The sequence below is a fragment of the Taudactylus pleione genome, unplaced genomic scaffold, assembly GCF_031769625.1.
Source record: "Taudactylus pleione unplaced genomic scaffold, aTauple2 ptg000219l, whole genome shotgun sequence".
Taxonomy (NCBI): Eukaryota; Metazoa; Chordata; class Amphibia; order Anura; family Myobatrachidae; genus Taudactylus; species Taudactylus pleione.
In genome coordinates, this window is record NW_028284621.1 from 157,382 (window position 1) to 183,889 (window position 26,508).

General features: G+C 45.2%; 1 protein-coding gene across 1 annotated transcript in view; it reads right to left on the bottom strand.

The window, feature by feature from the left end:
- COL22A1 (collagen type XXII alpha 1 chain) overlaps nucleotides 1–26,508 on the bottom strand; it is a 442,369-nt gene that overhangs the window by 6,188 nt on the left and 409,673 nt on the right. Inside the window, exons 55-62 of the mRNA XM_088478826.1 lie at nucleotides 24,143–24,196; nucleotides 22,576–22,629; nucleotides 19,741–19,794; nucleotides 17,548–17,619; nucleotides 14,841–14,876; nucleotides 11,292–11,336; nucleotides 10,827–11,006; nucleotides 8,514–8,580 (exon numbers count right to left, since the gene is read on the bottom strand). Of these exons, the coding sequence (XP_088334952.1) occupies nucleotides 8,514–8,580; nucleotides 10,827–11,006; nucleotides 11,292–11,336; nucleotides 14,841–14,876; nucleotides 17,548–17,619; nucleotides 19,741–19,794; nucleotides 22,576–22,629; nucleotides 24,143–24,196 (562 nt within the window). The remainder of the gene's footprint in view (nucleotides 1–8,513; nucleotides 8,581–10,826; nucleotides 11,007–11,291; nucleotides 11,337–14,840; nucleotides 14,877–17,547; nucleotides 17,620–19,740; nucleotides 19,795–22,575; nucleotides 22,630–24,142; nucleotides 24,197–26,508) is intronic.

Below are 26,508 nucleotides of genomic sequence, written 5' to 3' on the forward strand. Positions count from 1 at the left end.
CCAGTCCAAACCAAAAAAAAATTATTTTCTGTGTTTGTGAATTGTGTGCGCAGTAGCCGCACGTGCATCAACAAAGTAGTGCCAAGCGTGCGCCTGTGTCATAAGTAAAGGGCCGGCTGGCTTGATCGTTAAGGGTGCTGTAACCCCCGAAAGTACACTCCAGTCCAAACCAAAAAAAAAATTATTTTCTGTGTTTGTGAATTGTGTGCGCAGTAGCCGCACGTGCATCAACAAAGTAGTGCCAAACGTGCGCCTGTGTCATAAGTAAAGGGCCGGCTGGCTTGACCGTTAAGGGTGCTGTAACCCCCGAAAGTACACTCCAGTCCAAACCCAAAAAAAAATTATTTTCTGTGTTTGTGAATTGTGTGCGCAGTAGCCGCACGTGCATCAACAAAGTAGTGCCAAGCGTGCGCCTGTGTCATAAGTAAAGGGCCGGCTGGCTTGACCGTTAAGGGTGCTGTAACCCCCGAAAGTACACTCCAGTCCAAACCAAAAAAAAAATTATTTTCTGTGTTTGTGAATTGTGTGCGCAGTAGCCGCACGTGCATCAACAAAGTAGTGCCAAACGTGCGCCTGTGTCATAAGTAAAGGGCCGGCTGGCTTGACCGTTAAGGGTGCTGTAACCCCCGAAAGTACACTCCAGTCCAAACCCAAAAAAAAATTATTTTCTGTGTTTGTGAATTGTGTGCGCAGTAGCCGCACGTGCATCAACAAAGTAGTGCCAAGCGTGCGCCTGTGTCATAAGTAAAGGGCCGGCTGGCTTGACCGTTAAGGGTGCTGTAACCCCCGAAAGTACACTCCAGTCCAAACCCAAAAAAAAATTATTTTCTGTGTTTGTGAATTGTGTGCGCAGTAGCCGCACGTGCATCAACAAAGTAGTGCCAAGCGTGCGCCTGTGTCATAAGTAAAGGGCCGGCTGGCTTGACCGTTAAGGGTGCTGTAACCCCCGAAAGTACACTCCAGTCCAAACCAAAAAAAAAATTATTTTCTGTGTTTGTGAATTGTGTGCGCAGTAGCCGCACGTGCATCAACAAAGTAGTGCCAAGCGTGCGCCTGTGTCATAAGTAAAGGGCCGGCTGGCTTGACCGTTAAAGGGTGCTGTAACCCCCGAAAGTACACTCCAGTCCAAACCAAAAAAAAATTATTTTCTGTGTTTGTGAATTGTGTGCGCAGTAGCCGCACGTGCATCAACAAAGTAGTGCCAAGCGTGCGCCTGTGTCATAAGTAAAGGGCCGGCTGGCTTGACCGTTAAAGGGTGCTGTAACCCCCGAAAGTACACTCCAGTCCAAACCAAAAAAAAATTATTTTCTGTGTTTGTGAATTGTGTGCGCAGTAGCCGCACGTGCATCAACAAAGTAGTGCCAAGCGTGCGCCTGTGTCATAAGTAAAGGGCCGGCTGGCTTGACCGTTAAAGGGTGCTGTAACCCCCGAAAGTACACTCCAGTGCAAACCAAAAAAAAATTATTTTCTGTGTTTGTGAATTGTGTGCGCAGTAGCCGCACGTGCATCAACAAAGTAGTGCCAAGCGTGCGCCTGTGTCATAAGTAAAGGGCCGGCTGGCTTGATCGTTAAGGGTGCTGTAACCCCCGAAAGTACACTCCAGTCCAAACCAAAAAAAAAATTATTTTCTGTGTTTGTGAATTGTGTGCGCAGTAGCCGCACGTGCATCAACAAAGTAGTGCCAAACGTGCGCCTGTGTCATAAGTAAAGGGCCGGCTGGCTTGACCGTTAAGGGTGCTGTAACCCCCGAAAGTACACTCCAGTCCAAACCAAAAAAAAAATTATTTTCTGTGTTTGTGAATTGTGTGCGCAGTAGCCGCACGTGCATCAACAAAGTAGTGCCAAGCGTGCGCCTGTGTCATAAGTAAAGGGCCGGCTGGCTTGATCGTTAAGGGTGCTGTAACCCCCGAAAGTACACTCCAGTCCAAACCAAAAAAAAAATTATTTTCTGTGTTTGTGAATTGTGTGCGCAGTAGCCGCACGTGCATCAACAAAGTAGTGCCAAACGTGCGCCTGTGTCATAAGTAAAGGGCCGGCTGGCTTGACCGTTAAGGGTGCTGTAACCCCCGAAAGTACACTCCAGTCCAAACCCAAAAAAAAATTATTTTCTGTGTTTGTGAATTGTGTGCGCAGTAGTCGCACGTGCATCAACAAAGTAGTGCCAAGCGTGCGCCTGTGTCATAAGTAAAGGGCCGGCTGGCTTGACCGTTAAAGGGTGCTGTAACCCCCGAAAGTACACTCCAGTCCAAACCAAAAAAAAATTATTTTCTGTGTTTGTGAATTGTGTGCGCAGTAGCCGCACGTGCATCAACAAAGTAGTGCCAAGCGTGCGCCTGTGTCATAAGTAAAGGGCCGGCTGGCTTGACCGTTAAAGGGTGCTGTAACCCCCGAAAGTACACTCCAGTCCAAACCAAAAAAAAATTATTTTCTGTGTTTGTGAATTGTGTGCGCAGTAGCCGCACGTGCATCAACAAAGTAGTGCCAAGCGTGCGCCTGTGTCATAAGTAAAGGGCCGGCTGGCTTGACCGTTAAAGGGTGCTGTAACCCCCAAAGTACACTCCAGTCCAAACCAAAAAAAAATTATTTTCTGTGTTTGTGAATTGTGTGCGCAGTAGCCGCACGTGCATCAACAAAGTAGTGCCAAGAGTGCGCCTGTGTCATAAGTAAAGGGCCGGCTGGCTTGACCGTTAAAGGGTGCTGTAACCCACAAAGTACACTCCAGTCCAAACCAAAAAAAAAATTATTTTCTGTGTTTAGCCGCACGTATATATCAAATCGATATAACATAAATGGAGGACCAAACTTTCTCCGATAAAAATAAAATAGAGAAAGATCAAGAACCACTTCCTCCTAGTGCTGAAGCTGCTGCCACTAGTCATGACATAGACGATAACATGCCATCAACGTCGTCTGCCAAGGCCGATGCCCAATGTCATAGTAGAGGGCACATACAATCCCAAATGGCAAAGTTCAGGAAAATGACCTTGAAAAAGACATTTAAATCAGCTGAAGAGAAACGTAAACTTGCCAATATGCCATTTACGACACGGAGTGGCAAGGAACGGCTAAGGTCGATCCCTAGTATGTTCATGACTAGTGGTTCAGCTTCACATGACGATGGAAGCCCTCCTCCCACTAAAAAAATCAAAAGAGTTAAGCTGGCAAAAGCACAGCGAAGAACTGTGCTTTCTAAGAAGATATCACAAATCCCCAAGGAGAGTCCAAGTGTGGTGGTGGTTGCGATGCCTGACCTTCCCAGCACTGGACGGGAAGAGGTGGCTCTTTCCACCATTTGCACGCCCCCTGCAAGTGCTGAAAGGAGCACCCACAGTCCACTTGCTGATATGCAAATTGAAGATGTCACTGTTGAAGTACAACAGGATGAGGATACTGGTGTAGCTGGCGCTGAGGAGGAAGTTGGCGAGGAGGATTCTGATGGTGATGTGGTTTGTTTAAATCAGGCTCCGGGGGAGACAGTTGTTGTCCGTGGGATGAAAAAGCCCATCACGGTCATGCCTGGGCAGAAGACCAAACATTCCACCTCTTTGGTCTGGCAATATTTCTATCCAAATCCGGACAACAACTGTCTTGCCATATGTACCATATGTAAAGGTGAAATAAGTAGGGGTAGGGACGTCAACCACCTAGGAACATCCTCCCTTATACGGCACCTGCAGCGCGTTCATAAAAAGTTACTGTCAAGTTCAGAAACTTTGGCTCAGACCGTAAGCAGTCCAGGGACACCTAAATCCCGTTGTCCTGTTGTATCCAAGCGCCTGCAAACCACACCGTCAACTCCCTCCTCGTCAATTTCCTCCTTAGTCAGGATCGGAAGTAGTCCTGCAGGCCATATCACTGGCATGACTGACTCTCCTATCCGGGATTCCTCCGGAGGATCCTGCATTGCTACGCCTACTGCTGCCGCTGCTGCTGTTGCTGCTGCTGCTGGGAGTCGTTCATCATCCCAGAGAGGAAGTAGGAACACCACTACTTTTACTAAACAATTGACCCTCCAACAGTCCTTAGCGAGGAGGATGAAGTACGACAGCAGTCATCCTGAAGCAAAACGTATAACTGAGGCCTTGACTGCTATGTTGGTGTTAGACGTGCGTCCGGTATCCGCCATTAGTGCAGTGGGATTTAGACAATTGATGGAGGTAGTGTGTCCCCGGTTCCAAATCCCGTCTAGATTCCACTTCACTAGGCAGGCGATACCGAGACTGTACAGAAACGTCAGAAAAAGTGTCCTCAGTGTCCTGAAAAATGCCGTTGTACACAATGTCCACTTAACCACGGACATGTGGACAAGTGGAACAGGGCAGACTAAGGACTATATGACTGTGACAGCCCACTGGGTAGATGTATCACCTTACGCAGCAACAGCAGCAGCGTCACCAGTAGCAGCATCTCAGAAACGCCAGCTCGTTACAAGGCAGGCTACGCTGTGTATCACCGGTTTCAGTAAGAGGCACACCGCCGACAACCTCTTAGAGAAACTGAGGGAAATCATCGCCCAGTGGCTTACCCCACTTAGACTCTCCTGGGGATTTGTGATATCTGACAACGCCACCAATATTGTGCGGGCATTACATCTGGGCAAATTCCAGCACGTCCCATGTTTTGCTCACACAATAAACTTGGTGGTGCAGAATTTTCTGAAAAGCGACAGGGGCGTGCAGGAGACGCTTTGGGTGGCCCGAAAAATTTCTGGCCACTTTCGCCATTCAGCGACTGCGTGCCGAAGACTGGAGCGCCAGCAAACACTCTTGAACCTGCCCCGCCATCACCTGAAGCAAGAGGTTGTGACGTGGTGGAACTCAACCCTCTATATGCTTCAGAGGATGGAGGAGCAGCAAAAGGCCATACAAGCCTATACATCCACCTATGACATAGGCAAAGGAGGGGGTATGCACCTGACTCAAGCGCAGTGGAGAATGATTTCCGTGTTGTGCAAGGTTCTTCAGCCCTTCGAACTTGCCACACGTGAAGTCAGTTCAGACACTGCCAGCTTGAGTCAGGTCATTCCCCTCATCAGGCTTTTGCAGAAGCAGCTGGAGAAAGTGAAGGAGGAGCTAAGACGGAGCGATTCCGCTCGGCATGTGGGACTTGTGGATGAAGCCCTTCATTCGCTTTGCCAGGATTCCAGGGTGGTCAATCTGTTGAAATCAGACCACTACATTTTGGCCACCGTGCTCGATCCTAGGTTTAAAGCCTATGTGGTGTCTCTCTTTCCGGCCGACACAAGTCTGCAGAGGTGCAAAGACCTGCTGGTGAACACACTGTCAGCTGAAGCGGAACGTGACACGTCAACGGCTCCTTCTTCATTTTCTCCCGCAACTGGGGCTGCCAGGAAAAAACTTAGGTATCCTAAGCAACCCGCTGGCGGTGATGCAGGGCAGGCAGGACCAAGTTTGGACATCTGGTCCGGACTGAAGGACCTGGCAACAATTTCTGACATGTCTACTGTCACTGCATATGATACTGTCACCATTGACAGAATGGTGGAGGATTACATCGGTGACAGCATCCAAGTAGGCATGTCAGACAGTCCATACCTGTACTGGCAGGAAAAAGAGGCAATTTGGAGGCCCCTGTACAAACTGGCTCTATTTTACCTGAGTTGCCCCCCCTCCAGTGTGTACTCCGAAAGAGTGTTTAGTGCAGCCGGGAACCTTGTCAGCGAAAGGCGTAGGAGGTTGCTTCCACAGAATGTGGAGAAGATGATGTTCATCAAAATGAATTATCAGCTCTTCCAGGGAGACCAGCCTCCAGAACGTACAGAGGGACCTGTGGTGGTGGATTCAAGTGGGGACGAGTTAATACTTTGTGAGGATGAGGATGTACACACTGAAGAGGGTGAGGAATCGGTGGATGAGGAGGATGAGGATGACATCTTGCCTCCGTAGAGCCAGTTTGTGCAGGGACACATTAATTGCCAGCTTGTTTTGTGGGGGCCCAAACGAACCAATCATTTCAGCCACAGTTGTGTGGCAGACCCTGGCGCTGAAATGATTGATTTGTTAAAGTGTGCATGTCCTGTTTATACAACATAAGGGTGGGTGGGAGGGCCCAAGGACAATTCCATCTTGCACCTCTTTTTTTCTTTGCATTATGTACAGTTTGGGGCCTAGTTTTTCTAACTGCCATCCTGTCTGCCACTGCAGTGTCACTCCTAGATGGGTCACGTGTTTGTGCCGCCCACTCGTGTCGCTTAGCATAGTCATCCAGCTACCTCGGTGCAACCTTTTGGACATAAAAACACTATTGTGAGGTGTGAGGTGTTCAGAATAGACTGGAAATGAGTGGAAATTAAGGTTATTGAGGTTAATAATAGCATAGGAGCAGAAAAACCTACAAATTCTGTGATTTTAGCTGTTTTTATGCTTTTTTTCAAAAAAATACAGATCCAAAACACAAAACCCAGAACCCAAAACACGGAAGGGTGGTTTTGGCAAAACCAATCCAGATCCAAAACACGAAGAAAGATCCAGATCCAAAACCAAAACACAAAACACGAAAAGTGGCCGGTGCACACCCCTAAAATAAATACAATATTTCTTAGAGAGGTCCAGGATGGAAGAGCTGAAAAGCTCACTCAAAAATTCATCCAGCGAAACAGAGAGGATTAGCAAAACATTTTTATTTGTCTCCTGCCCAAGGAAATACAGCATTACCAGCTAATCTTCAACAGGAAAGGTTAAGTGATTTGCCGACCGCCTCAATATTGAGTCAACAAGATAAACGGGCGTCCTGGCTACATGCCAGATTCTATCAAAGTAATGAAGGAAGAGAGAGCTCAGGCTACTTTCAAAACCATTTCATACATGTCTCTTGAAATCTCTAGCTCACAAGGTTGTAGATTAGAAACAATATTAATGTATAACCAGGAGGATGCTGAAAAGTTACTAACAATATTGAGCAAACCATCTTAGTATCCCCTTTGGCATATTAATTTTTTTTAAAGGAAACATAGGGCCTGCTTTAGAGTCGCAACCGATGTTAATTGATTTTTTGCTACTGTGCATGTGTGTAAATCCCTAAATACTTGTTCAGCAGGTATCGGAATGATTTACCACCGGACCCATGCCCGGCGGTTGGAATCCCGACAGCGCCATCCTGGCAGAGGAGGAAATCCCGATCGTCAAAGGTAAGTATATACTAACCTATTTCTACACCCTAAACCTCCCTTAGGGGTGCCTAACCCTAACCTTCCCCCCCCAGTGCCTAACCCTAATCCCCCCTCTAAGTGCCTAAACCTAACCCCCCCTTCCCCACCGCCTAAACCTAAGTCCCCCGGGAGGGTGCCTAACCCTAAGTCCTCACCAGGGGTGCCTAACGCTACCCCCCCTCCCCTAGCCTAAACCTAACCTCCTGGGGGGGTGCCTAACCCTGTCCCCCCCCGGGAACCCTAAACGTAACCCTACGCCCCCATAAGGCTATCCGCGCTCGCCGCCGGTTGTCCCTTCGATCGGGATGCCGGGCGTCGGGCTCCCGGCGTATGTCTAATGACAGGCGTCGGCATATCGACAACTGTCTTTAGACCCTTGCCGGGATATGACAATCAGGAAGCCGGCTGTCGGGATTAGGTCCGCCGGCTTCCCGTCTGCATACCGTTCAGCGCATGCGTTACACGGAGTGTACACACAAAGTAGCTGCTGAGATATCGAGACGCGCGATATCATTACTAGCGCTTGGCGGTGCTGGGAAGTGGGGAAACAGACGCGCGGAGGTGGTTCGCCTCATGGGAATGTCTCTGGCGTGTTTGGACGCACAGATGTACACAAGGGAAGGGTTTTGTAGCGACATTCGCATAAGTCGCAGATGGGTGACCACCAATAGACGCAGCCGCGTCTGTGCGTCCACCTCTGACAGGCCCATGATGTCGTGTACCCTTTTTGGCAATATAATATGTGTCCAAAATAGTAATGAAAATAACATCTAGTAAATAATAACATAAGAAATTAAAATAATATGAAAATATTTTTAGAAAGTCATCTGCAAGATAAACATTAACCATAAATCTGGAGACAAAAAAATACATTAAATTTGCAAAATAAACATATTTATAACAACCTTCCGATGGTTCCAGGGTTGTCCCTCATAATGTTCCAGCCCAATGATCACCAATACTGTAATGCTGCACATCCACTAGGCGATTTTGACAGGCGATTGCACGATAACGACCTCGCTATCGTGCAATCGCTTGCAAATCGTCCGCAAATCGGGCAGTAAAACGTCCAAAAACGACCAGCGATGCTCGCGCCCGTTGGTCGTTTTTAAAACATCTATCATCGATCCAAACATGGTGGTCAACCCGACGACCGCCGTCAGGTTGCCATGTTCGGGGATGATTGATCTGCATACACTGAACGTCTGAACGTCCAGTGTATATACTTCACCCCTAGGGGGACGATGGCGTGATTATGATGTCGTAATCGTGCAGTCGTCCCTGCATCTTGTAGTGGATGGGCAGCTCACGTGTAGTAACAAAATATCACTGTTGTATCTCTTACAGTCCAGTTGCTTTCCCAGCTCTTCTTGAATTAGTCTCCGGAGAGTCTCAATGGACGGTGCTTCTCCCTGCATAGAACGAAGTATAACACTTTACAGTACTATCCAGGTTTCTTTAGTTTATTGTATACTGTACATGTAATCCTTAGGGTGTCAATAAATTGCAAGATTAATAGGTTTCAGAAGAGATACAGTAATAGTTGTTTGCATTCCTCTCTAGACAGTAAAAAGTAGATAACATCTAGGGGTCAATTTACTAAAGTGAGAGTTTTTAGAAGTGACTTTTAAAAGAGATGTTGCCCATAGCAACCAATCAGATTCTACTTAACATTTAACTAGCACCTCCTTGAAGATAATAGCTAGAATCTGATTGGTTGCTATGGGCAACTTCACTTTTACAACTCACTTCTAAAAACTCTCACTTTAGTAAATTTACCCCCTAGAGTAAATAAAAAAGTACCACTACAGTGTGGACTGGGGTAAGAAGGTCCCACCTGGGAATGCAGTGGTAGGGGCCCAAGCTTTAGAGGTGCAGCCAGCCTCTAGAGGGGGTGTGGCCAGCTACCAAAGAGGGACTTGGCTAACTATTAAAGAGGACATGCAAAGAACAAGGCCCTTTATAAAGGAGGGGAGAGGGGTGTGTCAGGAACAACCACTTTTTTTGGCAAGAGGGCTAATTTTTATGTTGTTGCCATGGAAATGAACCAAGCACCCAAGTTCTAGCCCTCCAGTAGAGTAACAATTTACACTTTAAGCACACAATCTAAAATCTGACCCCAAGAGGAGGGGGGAGGGTGTCTCAAGCAGTGGGGCCCACTGGGAATTTCCCCATTACACCTGTGGGCCAGTCAAACCCTGCAGCATTATGACATGTGAGCAGTAAATGGAAATATTTGATGCTTACATTCTCTATTTATCAACCTATATCACATTCTACAGCAGGATTGACATAGTCTGTAATATATTCTAACTAGGTCTATGGGACACCCATCCATTATACCAGCGTTTTTCAACCACTGTGCCATGGCACACTAGTGTGCCGCGAGCGGTTGTCAAGTGTGCGCACTAGTACTGTAGTGTATTTTATTCCTGATGAGGCCACTGTAGTGTGTTTTATTCCTGTGGAGGCCAATATGTGTGTATATTTTTATGTGGGAGCCAATGTGTATGTTTTTTCTATTGGTCACGCACATCACATAGCCGGATAGTGTGCCTTGGCAATCTTAAATTCTTGTATAGTGTGCCTCAAGTTGAAAAGGTTGAAAATCACTGCTTTATACTCTTACTGGTGGGATGGCAAAGTTGCCACTGCAGGGGTACCAGTCCTGGTAATTTCCCCAGCATCCACAGCCCACTGTGGATTTGTGCGCAGAGCTGTTCGCCCTGGGGCATTTGGGGAGAAGCCTGAAACTTGCTGCTCTGAGCTGACCAACCTGGGGGTGATTTATGCTACAATCTATATACTATCGCAGTTATACCCCAGGCTGTGCTCTTGCTGTTTTAATGGAAACCAACCGGGAAGAGAGGAATGGCGACCGTACCATGCGAAAGCAGGCATTGAAATCTAAGGAGGGGGATTAGCATTAACAAGACCAGTGCACGTAACAAATAGTCGTAGAGCATCACTGTCCCAGCTATAGGATATTAATGGTCACTGATGCTTTATAAATGGGGACTGGTTGCCCTTATTATCCAGTAGTGTCATCACATTTTGGTGAATCGGGAAAAATTCACAAATTAGCTGGTTGCAAATTTTAAAAATGTTGCCGAATTTCCAAGTTGGCTGCAAAGAGCTTTGTTCCCGATGGCGCAGTATTCCGATGCTGCCCCCCAACACACCTTGTTATATGTAACACTGGAGAGGAATGATGAGCTAAGACATTAATGGGGATGCAATTGTGGCATATAGTGCAGTCCATACGTTACAGACCTTAGTTGGATAAATTTTATGGATATATAGTAAAATAATAAATGAAAGCATATCAGCAAAGCTACTTATGTACTATACTGTAACATCACAACCAGGTCTCAGATAAAGCAAGTGTTATGGACAGATTCCGTGGTGATGATACTAAGTAATAGGGAAAGGAAGAAGAGTTACATCATTTTGGATTCCATTTGTCTGGCTGTAAAACGGTCATTAAAGACCATTAAACTCAAAGCTGTGACTTTTATTACTTTGTCATTTTAATGTTTGACATTTCCTACAGCAAGTTGTCACCGTATGTCCCTGTAATGATACAGGAAAACCTTCAGCTGACTTTCTGTATTAGTAAAGCACGAGCATGAACTGAAAAGATCTAGACATAAATTACCCTTGGGCCAGTCAGTCCTGGAGCTCCGGGTGGGCCTGGGTGTCCTAAATCTCCTCGCTCCCCGGTAGGTCCAGCGGGGCCCATTAATCCGGTGTGGCCCTTATGTCCTGGGGTACCGGGTTTTCCAGGCTGTCCTTTCTCCCCCTGCATGCCTTTGTCCCCTTTGGTACCTGGATCGCCCTATCAATAATAATTCAATACATCAGAATAAAAGTTTGTATTTTTGACTATCACAGCAGAGAAAGACATACAGCAAAAGAATATTACAGACTGCACTGAAATGAATGTCGCCATGATAACCTTCGGCCAATCGTACCCAACACGGGGTGATGTCATAGGTAAAATCTGGCAGAAAATTTCTGTGTACTTCACTTCACGCACCTACAGTATATACGCTATATAAGAGCACACAGTACAGTAATAATAATTGCATTTCAGGAACTGTGTAGCAACAACATAACTTACTCGTTCTCCTTTAGGTCCCGGATCGCCCGGCTTCCCCGTAGGACCCTGTAGACAAAACAGAATTGAAAATATGTATTATTTGCAGTGTGAAATATTGTTATGTTAAGGAACCCATACACCTGAGCCGCGATTCCTCATTATACTGACCCGTTCCGCGAATCGGTGAAAAAAAACACCGCTCTGTGGACGACCGCTCGGGGAAAGTTTACATGTTAAAAATCCTCTGCTTGCTGATTCCGACCATTTTTGGGTTGGAGTCGGGGAAGCGAGATCTTTCAACATGTTGAATATGATCGAATCCCCGGGGTCAGCAGAACGGGACATTGCGGCAATCCGTCGCCTTTAGACCATCCAGGAGGAAAAATTTAATTAAATGTTAATTCTATGAAAATTCTACCCTCAGCCTTTGTCTTCCATAATTCCAGTAAAGGTAATCTCAGAGTGCCATCATCTTGTAAAGATCAGAGTGATGACATGATTGAAAAGTATTATTTGTTGTTGTATTCCAAGCAAAAATGTGGGTTTGTACAAAAAAGAGCTACCAAGAGGTTCTACTCGGGCGCTGCGGGGGGTAGTGATTCAAAAGCAGCTGTAAAAATTAAGGCTAGACAACCTTAGGCAGATAAATGCATAGATATGGAGAGATAAACAGCGCTAATATCATTTAAATACAATTTAAATAATACTTATACCAATGGAATGCATTGTGTATATGAAAATATTTAATAAAAACGGATAAAAATAAATTCTAAATATGTATATGCACACAGTTATCTATGTCTGTTTAACTTCAATAAAAAGAAATATAGACAAATAACATCATATGTATAAATATTTTTAAAAACATTATTAAACAATCAGTTGATATTAAGCGTCTGGGACATTTACGGTATAATGCACAAACCACCTGTTCCTATTATAGCCTAGTAGGAATAGAAGGCCCGATTCAGACCCGCTCGCGAGCGCAGAGCACTCGCAAGCGGGTCGATGTTCCCCCACTGCGCATGGGCCACCTCCGTTGTGCACATGCGCGAGCCCCAGCGAGCGACGACAGCTCCATCGCTCCGGGGCTCACTACAAGATGGGGCGGCTGTCGATGTTGATTGACAGCTCACCCTGTTTTGTAGGCAGGGTGGCTGACCATCGCCAGGCCACTCGCATTAGCTGTGGGTGGTCACCCACAGCTTTGCGAGCGGCCTGGAGGCCGAAACAACAAAAAAAAAATGCCCTGATTCAGAACGAGCGCTCGCAAACAGCGAGCGCCTCTGAATCAGGCCCAGAGTCTGTTGGCTGGTGTCGTATGTATAGTATCAGACAGTCTCAAAGAGTTACCACTTTGGTTCAGTGATGTAGGGTTCTTTAGCATGTTGTTAGGGCCTGATTCAGAGCCGCTCGTAAGCGGCCGCTCGTTCGCTCCGAGCGATGTTTGCCCAACTGCGCATGCGTATGGATCGTTATACGCATGCGCGAACCAGTCAGTGCGGCCGAAATTCGTTTGTTCGCTAAACAGCGAATGCCTGCTATTTTGAGTGACAGAATGAGGCGTATGTGGGTGGTAACAGGGGAAGGTGCTTGAAAACGGGGAGTGGAGATCAGAACGCAGGCGAGCTTAAAGGTCAAAACGGGCGTTTTAAGGGTGTGCATAATTAATACAGGAGCGTCATTGACCACGTCACTGGGTTATTTTATAGCCAGAACTGCTCGCAAGATTGTGGTAGCAAAAACCAACCACAAGAATAGCGAGCAGTTCATACGCTGGTTGATGTACTCAATTAATCTAATAAATAGCGGACATGACGTAGGATGCGAGCGGCCAGGGGGCGTATTTTTCCAAAAAACGACCGCAAGTTTTGTTCGCTCGTTGAGACCTAGAGGCGTGAACAGACCGCAAAGAGCGAACGGTTCATTTGAATAGCCACCCCTATTTTCTGGACGAGCGAGCGCTAATTGCGTCCGGCTCTGAATCAGGCCCCTAGTCCCATGTAACGCTTAGACCTCTTTGGTTAGTGTTGCTGCAGAGATGATAGGTGACAGCCGCAATAAGTCCAGATATTGAAAGAGGATCCATGACTTAGTCCAGGTGTTCAAAAGTGCTGATAAAAAGTCCCAATGCCAAAGGAAGCCCAGTATAGAGTACTCCTGACACATTGGGACTATTTCTCTATACATATGATGTTATTTGCCTATATTTCTTTTTATTGATGTTAAACAGGCATAGATAACTGTGTGCATATACATATTTAGAATTTATATGTATCCATTTTTATTAAATATTTTCATATGCACAATCCATTCCATTGATATAAGTATTATTTAAATGGCATTAGCGTTGTTTATCTCTCCATATCTATGCAAAAATGTGGGTTTGCTGCAATCAATATTATAAATAATAAAATTCAACGATATCACCAGGAGCGTCTCTCGGGCCCCCTCCTCTCACTCCAGCGACCCTCAGCCGACTGACGCAGCTGGCCCTCCACCGCAGAATCAATACACTCTGGGCACTAGAGTGTGCCCGGAGTCTATTGCGCATGCGTAGATCGCCGGGGAAATAGCACGGCTGCCATTATCCTCTCATATCCTCTCAGCACATGCGTAAAAAAACCCGGAAAAATGGCCACGGCGGCCATTTTCTGGCATTTCAGCAGCGCTGGGAGACCCAACACGGGACCTCGGAGAGGAAAGTTTTACATAACATGGGAGCAGGGTGTGTGGTGCGGGGCCCCCTGGACCCAGGGGCCCGTGTGTGCGGTGTGGGCCCCCCCTGGACCCGGGCATCACACACCCTCAACCCATTATAGATACGCCTCTAGATATCACTGCAAAAGTCCAGTGCAGCAATTACAGTAAGTTCCAGTCACTCCATTACTGCGACTACTGCAGCTTATAGATCCCTGTGTCCGCTAATTAGCTGTAACTTGCTACAGATCATTCGGTCAGGTCTTATGGCCATTCCATACAGCTGATGTGTTGAGAAAAAATATTAATAAATACAGCAAAGCAGAATAATTTAATTATGATGGAACTAAAAGGAAACCTGTATCATTGTCACGGTATATGAGAGAGACACTGCGACCTCCTTATAAACGTGAGAATAGACCCGCCCTTTACATCGTGGCCAGTGGATGCTGCCATCTTGCTGTGAGATAAGTGTCACGTCTCTGATCACAACAATTTGCAAAAACCTAAAATCAAAGTCTGCTTATAAAAATATCCCCATCATTTGTATCCACGTTTATGTTTTCCTCCTAAAATACTGTCCTGAGAGTGAGAGGCACTGGTGGAGTGATGAGACTGGTTCTATAGAACTGATACGTATCTTTCTCATAAATATTAATTTACACTTTACTTATCTGGAGAACACAACGATCAAATCTAATGATCAATGACAATTTTTTTTAAGTTAACCTTTGAATTCATAACCTGAAGCAAGTACAGTCTAAGCATTGTATAGTGCATAGACTGTGATACAATGTATAGTGCATAGACTGTGTATTGCTTTCAATAAGTGCTAAAATGAAAATAAATAACAAAAACAATAATTCGTACCTCTTTCCCGGGTGAACCAGTGTCTCCAGGTTGTCCCTTAAAAAACAAAAACATTCATTCTGTATGGGGGTTATGAATGAGCATAATAGTCACATTCTATTTATTTGGGAATTTTTCTGACTGTTTTATTTGATTTTAAACATTTTTCACATCCAGAATCTACAGTAGGTTCACACTGGAGTATGTACAGTAATGTATCAAAGCGTAATGTGTAATAGAATTGTATCATTGTGTTTATTTGTTGCATCACAATAACAAGGGCTGCCAATATGAACAAGGTAATATCTGCCTGGGAGTGAGCTCTGGGCCTGATTCAGCGAGGCACGCAGTTGCTAATACGCACACAGTCAGCCGATTCTTGCGTACTGCCCATGCATCGCAGTGTGGGTGCGCGAACTAGCCACTGCGATCGGGATTGCGAACGCAGTGACTACGCAGACCCATCGCATAGTGATTGACAGGAAGTGCCGCTTGGGGGAGGTGACGGGGCGGGGGTGGTCAGGGTAACGCAGGCGTGCTAGTGCATTTGAACGCCGTTGCAGGGGTGTGCATAAATTAGCCACTGTGATGCCATACGCAGCCTGAGGCCTGATAGCGTGCGCTGAAGTTAGCAATTCCCGAGTAAGGACAGACGTTGTGCAAGTGTGCGTGAGGCTGCGATGGTACTCGATTGTACCGATGGTTTCTCAGTCTTGCTAAACAGTACTGATGTGTGTAAGGTAAAGCGGGCGTCCTTATGTAGTGCTGCGGCGGCATTGCGATCGCAGTTAATTAGCATACGATCGCAGTTGAACTGCGTGCGTAATCGCTATTACAATCGCAGTTGCGTTCCGTAGTGAATCAGGTCCTGTATCTGGATAATTACTAATTAGAAAATATATTTATCTTGCTTATCTCTTACAGCTGCATATTATATATTACACTTAGGATTTTCTAATTCCAATCGAAGTAACTTCAGTAAGAATAAAAAGTAAGAAAAATATAGTTTCTATCAATTATTTCAGAATCAAGCTCTAACTGTCTATACCAAGTAAGGAGTAATGGTTGGAGAAACAGCGATAACTAAAGGAAACTATATGGATGCAGCAATAGTTATCCCAGGTGTGTTCATTTTATCTTGAGCCATCTTAATCTGCTCGACAGTGAAGTCAGCTTTGATATGTTATTATTAGACAGGGAAGTCAGCTATGATATGTTATTATTAGACAGGGAAGTCAGCTTTGATATGTTATTATTAGACAGGGAAGTCAGCTTTGATATGTTATTATTAGACAGGGAAGTCTCCATCTACACCAGCAATAAACCAACAACTTACTTTGTGTGTTATTAGTTGTATTGAATATAAATGTTACTTATTTGCACCCAATGGATCTGGCAAAGCAGCATTACCCTTTGTGCATCTGGCGGTCTGATCAGGGTAATCTCTCTCCTCCTGGGACGGCCATTGTTTACATCATTAAAGTGAATGAGAAGATCCTGTGGGCGGTGCATTCACGTGGGCGGGGCATTGACAACCTTGAGCAAGGTCCACTGGAACCGGGGGGGGGGGGGGAAAGATCTTGCTCTGACTTTAACAGATACTGGGGGAACCACCAAACGTACCAATCTCTAACAAGCATACATTTATTTTATTTAAAAAATCCAAAAGAAAAACAGAAAAATCCAAAAGAAAAATAGGGAATCAGTTTCAAATAGGTGCACTCATGTCCCCACTATAAATGTGTAATTCTTTTAAAACCATTTCTTTATTAGATATACATTAAAACACAGGTATCCTTATCCACATGTAGTAATGGGAGTGCTAATTACTGCTCAATAGTCTAAATATTCAAATCAATCATATCTGTATGTCCTTAGATAGGGTCATATGTAGCAAATATATAAAAACAAGGAATATTGCCGCGAATAGCACATAATTATATAGGGGCGGGGACAAATCTCATTAAGCCACGCCCCTACTCAGGGACCCCCAATCTCAGTGGAAATGCTGCCCACTTCACTAGGAAGTGGGCAGGAATGTGGGTGAAGTGCCTACACTATCGGGGGTGCGGGGGGGTTACCCAAAAAATCGTGAGCCTCCCGCGACTTCCTGGAGAGTAGGCATGTATGGGTGGGATTCAGGGAGGCCAGATAGGAGGAGGTTACAGTAGACCAGTCAGGAGATGACCAGTGAGTGTATGAGGGTCTTCATGCATCCAAGGTGAGAAAGGGTCTGATCCTGGAGATATTCCTGAGATGGAAACGGCAGGACTGCGACAGGTACTGAATGTATTGTTTGAAGGAGAGGGAGGAATCAAGGATAACTCCAAGAGAGCGCACTTGCAGGCTAGACTATGCTCAATACATGGTGTGATTAGACCAGATAAAATAAGTATTTCCAATACAACTCTTTTGCCCCCCTACCTATGGTTGTGCTGTTTTGGGGTCTCTATTGCACACACTTCTATTGCACACACGCTTTTCGTTAACATCAGAGGTTGTGTGTGTTTAGATGCTTCCATCAGTGGCCTTTGCTGCTGTCACTTAAATAACTATCTGTCCAATCATGCTCTGCTAGAGATTACACTGAGGTACCAGACACCAGTCAATGCAGCAACCAACGGCAACTCCTCCTGGCTGCCTGATGTCAGCGAGAAGTTGTCTGAGCAAGGAGGCTAGATGTAGGTGGACACATCTGTATATAGAATTACAGGACTTATTTACTTACCTGAGGTCCTTTTTGTCCTTGAAACCCCGGCATTCCTACACTTCCCGCATCTCCTTTGCTTCCTTTAAGTCCCTAAATTGCAGAAAAAGGGAGCACAGTGTAATATTTATTGTATAGTCAGTAAGAGTGTAAATAGACAGATACCAAATCTACAGGCTTGTGCTTACATACTGTATATGCATGGAATGGGATCGCAGTATATGCATGGAATGGGATCGCATGTCCGGCGGTTCGAATCCCGTCGCTGGAAGACCGGCAGAGAAGATCCCGACAGGTAAGTATTTTTCCTATTTACTAACCTAACCACCCCCTAACCCTCCCTTTTGGGTGCCTAACCCTAACCTCCCCCCCAAGTGCGTAAGCCTAACTCTAAGTCTCCCGGGGGGGGGGTGCCTTACTTTAAGCCTCCCGGGGGGTACCTAACCCTAAGTGCCCCCCGGGAGCCCCTAACCTAACCCTCCCCCCTACCGCGGCTGTCCGCGCCCGGCGCCCAACTTACTCTTGATCGGGATGCCGGGCGTCGGGCTCCCAGCATAGGTGAAATGACAGGTGTCGAGATGTCGACGCCTGTCATTAGACCCTTGCCGGGATTAGACAGTCGGGATGCCGACGGTCGGCATTTAGACCGTCGGCATCCCGACTGCATACCGCATGGAACGCCTATGTGAGGTTTAATATCCTTATCATTTCCTTATATTTCCACAGTACTGTGGTGTTTTATATTTTGTATTGGCTGAAGGTGTTGCTCCGTGTCGCTGTATAGTTTATACATACCATGCATTGCAGTAACAGGTATGGAATGAGGTGATTTATCTAATGACTTCACTTTCTTTAATCCTTTATTTTCTTTTTAATCACAGCGACCTTCAGAGCGATGAAAGGAGAGTCCTAAGGCTGGATGACAGAGCCTCTAACAAGCTGTGCGTTGACTTTGAACTGATCGGCAGCAGAGAAGCTACGTATCAGCCCGTTATCGCTAATGGTTTCTGCCACCTAAAAGTATTTTTATTATGTTGTACAGTATGTGAACTTCTTATTTACCAATCTGTCCTCATACACCTATGTAGTAGTCGCACCAAATCACCCCACTTGGGGCACCACGGACTTTGCGACTTATCTGGGACAAGCGCCTTTTTTTCCCTTAAGATTTTCCACGAAATTCATTCATATTCATTCAAATTCATTCATACCACGAAAGAGGCAAGAAGCTTCAAAGCGACATTGCCAGTGTACGCTGAGCACTGGGGCTTGCGGTACTTGTGCTTCTGTGTGCGACTAAGTCACAAATCTGTGTAAAAAAGGTTCCCATTCCAGCGGCCACGGTTATTCCTCCTGCCACAGGTTGCGATGTATAGCCGCCATAGAATCTGTTGGAATGGGAACAGCTGAGCTTAAACTCGTGGGTGACATCTTTCAGCTGAGTGTGGAATGACGCAAATATTTCTAGCTTAGAGCATAAACCAAAGGGACATAGCACAAGGCAGGAGATGGTAGGCTTAGAAACTGACACACATTACTGTTAAAAAGCAGTGCGCTCCCCGCTGTGCATACATGCTGGGCACTAGGACCCAGAGTCTGCAGGGACCTTAAACCTGATGTGCTTCTGCACACATGACTGCAGCCAGCTTAGTACTGTGTGTGAGTGACACTGTGGGATACAAAGTCTCCTGCTTAGCTCCAAATGAGAGACCTGAGTGTATACCTGCATAAAATCGTTCCAGCATTCTTGCACCAGTACCCGTTTGCAACATTCACGCTCACTGGCTGGTAAGCTTTATAGAACCCTGTTCAGCTCCATCACCAGTGTACATATAACAGTGAGTACAGCTGTACCTACTATACTTCACCAAACTAACACAACTGCTTAAATAACGGGGCTGGTCATAGCTTGAGTAATCTGCTGGTGTGTGCCTATATAACTCACCAATTTAAACACCTGCACACACACCATTTCCCATTATGACATCAACTATATATATATATATATATATATATATATATATATATATGTATAAGCATATATATATATATATGTATAAGCATATATATATATATATATATATATATTGTGGTAGAAACTTTATCCAGTCTCACTCTTCTCAAACATAATTCTAGTAACTTGCTTTTTAAAATTCTCTAAGTACTGTATAAGGATTTACAAGTGATGATGCTTTAACATTTGGCTGCACTTACCATCACACCGGGAGGTCCTATGTTCCCTGGAGGGCCGACATGCCCGTTTTTACCCTAATAAAATAAACAGCAAAGACAGTGGTTAGCAGAATGAAAGGCACACAGCGGCAGACCTTTGCAACTGCTGAAGAGGGCGATGCGTCATAACAGATGAGGCTTTGTTTAGGGATCAATTATGTCTACCGCAGATTACTCACTGGAAAGGTTATGTCACCTTAGGTTCCCTGGCTGATGCTGATGACAGAGAATGCACAGTGAGTTTGATAGATGCTTGTCGTGTACGTGCCTTATACCTGTGCATTAAGATTCGTCCTGAACACATAGATACATTTTGCAATTAACTTAATAGAACATATTCACCAGACTGGCTGCAGTGACACAGGTCGCCCTTTATTAATCATCAGCCACCTCAATCACCCTTCACAGGGACCTACAGATAATTAATGTTGACTTCATTAGTGAAACTAACCTGGACTTATCATATTGGTCACATAATAGCAGACACACGTGAGTTACTGTTACTGCACTGGCTGATCTGCAAAGAGTATACATGGAGGCCTGAACTAAATGCCTGTCGGCATTCAGGATGTAAGAGTGTTGATTTTGTAAGTGTTATTAGCCAGAATGTCGACACACATATGTCGACACATGGTTTTAGGGTTAAGGTTAGGGTTAGGCATCAATTATGGTTAGGGTTTGGCTGTAATTCGGATTAGGGTTATTGTTAGGCTACAAATAGGGTTAGGCTACAATTAAGGTTAGGGTGATGGCTAGGCTACAAATAGGGTTAGGGTATGGCTACAGTAAGGATTAGACTACAATTAAGGTTAGTGTTATAGTTGAGCTACAATTAGGGTTAGGCTGTAATTAGGGTTAGGGTTATGGTTAGTCTACAATTAAGGTTAGGGTTTTGTTAGGCTGCAAATAGGGTTAGGGTTAGGCTACAATTAGGGTTAGGTTACAATTAGGTTTAGGCTACAATTAGGGTGCATAGACACACAACAATTTTTTGAACGATTATCGTTAACGATATTGTTTATCGTTCAATCGTTCACTTTCTGAGTTAAAACGATGAACGATTATCGTTCATGCGCATTCACATTTGTAGTTTGTAGTTCAGTCAGACTGACCAACTCAACAATTTTCAGTAAGGGAATATGCAAAAATCGTTTGTAGTTCCAAAAAATCGTTCCCTTGAAAAAATGAACGAAAATCGTTTACTAAAATCGTTAATTTACAAAATCGTTGTGTGTATATGCAGCTTTAGGGTTAGGTTATGGTTAGGCTACAATTAGGGTTATGGTTAGGCTATGATTAGGGTTAGGTTATGGTTAGGCTACAATTAGGGTTATGGTTAGGCTATGATTAGGGTTAGGTTATGGTTAGGCTATGATTAGGGTTAGGTTATGGTTAGGCTATGATTAGGGTTATAGTTAGGCTATGATTAGGGTTAGGTTATGGTTAGGCTACAATTAGGGTTATGGTTAGGCTATAATTAGGGTTAGGTTATGGTTAGGCTATGATTAGGGTTAGGTTATGGTTAGGCTACAATTAGGGTTATGGTTAGGCTATGATTAGGGTTAGGTTATGGTTAGGTTACAATTAGGGTTATGGTTAGGCTATGATTAGGGTTAGGTTATGGTTAGGCTACAATTAGGGTTATGGTTAGGCTATGATTAGGGTTAGGTTATGGTTAGGTTACAATTAGGGTTATGGTTAGGCTATGATTAGGGTTAGGTTATGGTTAGGTTACAATTAGGGTTATGGTTAGGCTATGATTAGGGTTAGGTTATGGTTAGGTTACAATTAGGGTTATGGTTAGGCTATGATTAGGGTTAGGTTATGGTTAGGCTACAATTAGGGTTATAGTTAGGCTATGATTAGGGTTAGGTTATGGTTAGGCTACAATTAGGGTTATGGTTAGGCTATAATTAGGGTTAGGTTATGGTTAGGCTATGATTAGGGTTAGGTTATGGTTAGGCTACAATTAGGGTTATGGTTAGGCTATGATTAGGGTTAGGTTATGGTTAGGCTACAATTAGGGTTATGGTTAGGCTACAATTAGGGTTAGGTTATGGTTAGGCTACAATCTGGGATAGATTTATGGATAAGCTACAGTTAGAGTTAGGGTACATTTAAGATTAGGGGTATGGTTAGTCTTACAATGAAATGTAACAATATATCCCATTATTGACCTGACAATGTTGACATGTAAAATGTCGACTATCACAAAGTCGACGTTTGACATGTCTACTGATCATGTGGATATTCAGAGCATGTTATTATGCTGTTGACATTCTGAATGTCTACATAATTTACCACCCCTTGCCGAAGAATAATAACTGCAGTAACTAAAGGCAGCATCTGTAATTCATGGGTCTGGATTTACCCAACCGGTCTTGTAACCCTAAACTTTGTGTTTCCACAGGATCCCCTGACTGGCACAAAACCCCTATGGAGTCGAGGAACAGCGATCATTGTCAGTAGCAGCGACTACTACTGTGTTGGGAAGTTGTGCGTGTCTGTGATATATACAGCGGCAGCGCATAGCGCGGGTGATTTTTTTATTTTCAAAAAGTAAAGCTGAGTGAAGTGCACACACGCTATACATGTAGGAACCAATATGCATGCACAGGCCATCATGATAAATACATTTTTAGCAGCGGTCAGTTATATTATATAGATTCTAATTTATTTGTAATAATATTAATAATAATAATTCTACGCTTGGTTTTGACCATGCAGAGAGTGTTTTTTGCACTGATATTAAATGGGGGTCACTTTCCCGGGTGTCCCTACAAATCTTAATATAGCCTTGATTCACAGTAGACTTACAGATGGTCCTCGAATCCCTCTCGGCCCCTGGTGGCCTGGTGGTCCGGGATCTCCCTAATAAAATGGAAAGAAAGATCAGCAAAAGAAACAAATGTTTAAGCACAAATAATGTATTTTTGTTGGGCTTGGGACTGCGAGTAACAAGGAGAATATCCTCATGCTAATTATAGTGAGACACAGGAACTGGAGGCTGCATAATTAAACACATCTCCATCCATTAGCATAACATAGCCATAAAAAAGGACACTTAGTGGAGATATCCACAGCTCATTTATTAACTTATCTGCCTAACGCAGAACTTTCTAACTCATAATGAAAGCACAAGCTCATGCAGAACTTATCTATAATGTATTTAGTCAGCTCATTTCATTATTTTCTCGCATGAATTCACAATATTCACGTAAACATTACAGTCTAAACAAGCCCTCTGTTATAAAACATTCATAACGCTGTGACACAACAAATTCACCATTATAATTATTATTATTTATTTTTTTTTGCTTAATTAAGTAGCAGCTAAAACCGTCTATAAACTAAAGAGGTTCTAGCTGGAATTTTATAAAAACTAATAATATTTATAAAGACGGTAATTCCTAAATACAGATCAGCCCAGCAATCAGAGAGTTAACGTCTGACTGATGTAACTGACAGGTCTAGCCTGATTGGTCAGCACCAGTGTTGCGGAGGATAATTAGTTTCAGTTTGATATATTAGTCAGTATATTTGTATAGTTCCATAGCCCTTACTGGTCCCAATTCCGTGAATCGGGACTGCCACGCCATCTTGCGGTCAGTACGCTTGTCCCAGCTCTGAGGTATTTTCCCGCTCGCCATGATGAGTGGGTGTCATGGGTTCCAAATTTGATCATTAGGGCAGACATAAGGAAATTTTGGACCTTGTATTTTAGGGTGGGGGGTAGTGGCCAAGCTTGTGGTGAGTGCCCACACCCAGGTTCCTCGTACAGCTGTGGCAGCCTTGTTTGTCATTATTTGTAATGTAATTTACTGTTTTGGACAGAAACAGAGGGTGCAGTCTGCCATAATTATTACACACAGTAGAAAGAAAAATGGCTGCCCCTGGTGGCTATATTAAATACAGTTTCTATCTTATATATAGAATTCATTGGTCTGTCTGTCTGTCTGTCTGTCTGTCCGGGTATACATTCGAACACCCCTGCCCCGATTGGGATGAAACCAATGCGAGCTGGTCCAGTTGGATCCAGGCCAGGTTTTAGGGGCGATAGGGTCCCGGTGGGACCTCCCGCTATATGTAAGAGTCCAAATGGTCTGTCACTGCTGACATCAATATGAAGTCGCCTCCGTGCTCTCTGCAATGGTTGTAACTAGAGGTGAAAATCAGCGGCACTTGAGGTCTTAATCCATCAATAAAAAATTTATCGCCAACGTTTCAGGGCTCTTCCACCCTTTTACCATCGTTACCTTGATAAAAGGGTGGAAGAGCCCTGAAACGTTTGCAATACATTTTTTATTGATGGATTAAGACCTCAAGTGCTGCTGATTTTCACATATATGTGTGTGTGTGCCCAACAGATTATACCATCACTTACCTCTTTTCCTGGGGTGCCTTCCCGCCCTGGTGGTCCTGGAATACCTGTCTCCCCCTAGGAGGATAATAATTACTTTGCGTGACAAGTGCGTGTACAATTTAACCATGGTAGTAAACAGTAACAAGTTAATACTACAGTATATATAGCACAAAGTAAAGTAGAATTCCTGTTGCCTTATACTATGCATTTCAATGCTATATAAAATATCACCCGGTTAATTCCACGTTTTAAAAAAAATCTTAGTACAATGAATTCCCCAACTATATTATTGCGCTTCAAAGTCTCAGCACTGCTTTAGAGACACTGGTGACTAACCCTTCCCAGATCCTGATCTTTGGAAGTGTAACACAGGGAGAGAGAGAGGGCTGTGGCTAACTCACCATGGGGAGGGGGGGGTGCAGTTTTATGATGGTGGGCCTGATTCAGCAAGGATCGCCATTCTGTTTATACGCACGCAACGCAGGTGCTAATATCAGCGGTGATATGTAAATGTTTGCATTCACATTGCAATCGCAGCCTAACATAAGAACGCCTACTTCCCCTTACTCACATCCATATACTTGGGCAACATATCGAAACCATCAGTAACATCGAGTACCATCAGACCCATACGCACAGGTAAGGCAGGTCATAGCGCACGCTATGAGACCACAGGCTGGTATCGCAGTGGTTAATTTATGCACGTGTATGCAACGCTGTTGAAACGCACTGGCACGCCTGCGTTCGTCCGACCACCCCCCTGTCACCCCCCACAAATGGCACTTCCTGTCAATCACTCTGAGCCATGGGTCTGCGTATCCTCTGTGATCGCTTTCCCGATCGCACCATGTGGCTCGCGCACTGCGATGCATACGCAGTGCGAATTAATCGATCAATTGCGTGCATATAAGCGACTGTGTCCCTTGCTAGGGTGGTGCGCCCTGTGCAGGGGGCTTACCTATAATGGGTGCAGGGTGTGTGGTGCCCTGGGTCCAGGTGGGCCCATACCGCACACCCTGCACCCATACTTTGTGTTACTTACCTCTCCGAAGTCCCGCGTCGGGCCTCCTAGCACTGTTCAAACACCTGAAAATGGCCACCGCAGCCATTTTTCCGGCGTTTTGCTCATGCGCTGTGAGGGAATAGCCGGGAAAATGACGGCCACGACATTTCCCCAGCAATCTGCGCATGCATAATAGACCCCGGGCACACTCTAGTGCCCAGAGTCTATTGATTCTGTGGTGGCTGGACAGTTGCGTCAGTCGGCTGCTGGCCACCGGAGTGAGAGGAGGGGGCCCGTGTCGGGGGATGCACACGGCCCCCCTCCTCTCTAAGGAAACTCCTGGACCTGTGCCATGGCACAGGGCACCACAGGGCAGGGGGCGCTGTTTGGGCCTGTCAAGTTTCCTGTTTATTATCATTCTCACTTGTAGCTTCCTCTTCTTTTATCCCCAGCATCTCCTGGCCTCTCCTATCTCTTCCCTGGCCCTTCCCCATGAGGCCATGGCCCTTTTTCAAGTGCACTCTCTTATGTCCCTATTTATCCCCAGCATCTCCTGGCCTCCCCTATCTCTTCCCTGGCCCTTCCCCATGAGGCCATGGCCCTCTCTCAGGTGCACTATATTATGTCCCTATTTATCCCCAGCATCTCCTGGCCTCTCCTATCTCTTCCCTGGCCCTTCCCCATGAGGCCATGGCCCTTTTTCAAGTGCACTCTCTTATGTCCCTATTTATCCCCAGCATCTCCTGGCCTCCCCTATCTCTTCCCTGGCCCTTCCCCATGAGGCCATGGCCCTCTCTCAGGTGCACTATATTATGTCCCTGTTTATCCCCAGCATCTCCTGGCCTCCCCTATCTCTTCCCTGGCCCTTCCCCATGAGGCCATGGTCCTCTCTCAGGTGCATCATCTTATGTCCCTATTTATCCCCAGCATCTCCCAGCCTCCCCTATCTCTTCCCTGGCCCTTCCCCATGAGGCCATGGTCCTCTCTCAGGTGCACTATATTATGTCCCTATTTATCCCCAGCATCTCCTGGCCTCCCCTATCTCTTCCCTGGCCCTTCCCCATGAGGCCATGGCCCTCTCTCAGGTGCACTATATTATGTCCCTATTTATCCCCAGCATCTCCTGGCCTCCCCTATCTCTTCCCTCGCCCTTCCCCATGAGGCCATGGCCCTCTCTCAGGTGCACTATCTTATGTCCCCATTTAAAAAATGGTGGGGGGCGCCAATGCTCTCTCTGGCACAGGGCACCAAAAAGTCTAGTTACAGCTCTGTCCCCCAGTGTGATGTAATGAACACCTCTGCAGTGTTAGGGCCCAAAATACACCACTGTCAGGTTTCCAGGACACTTCCCCAGAATGGATACTGTTCTGCCTTATTTGGGACA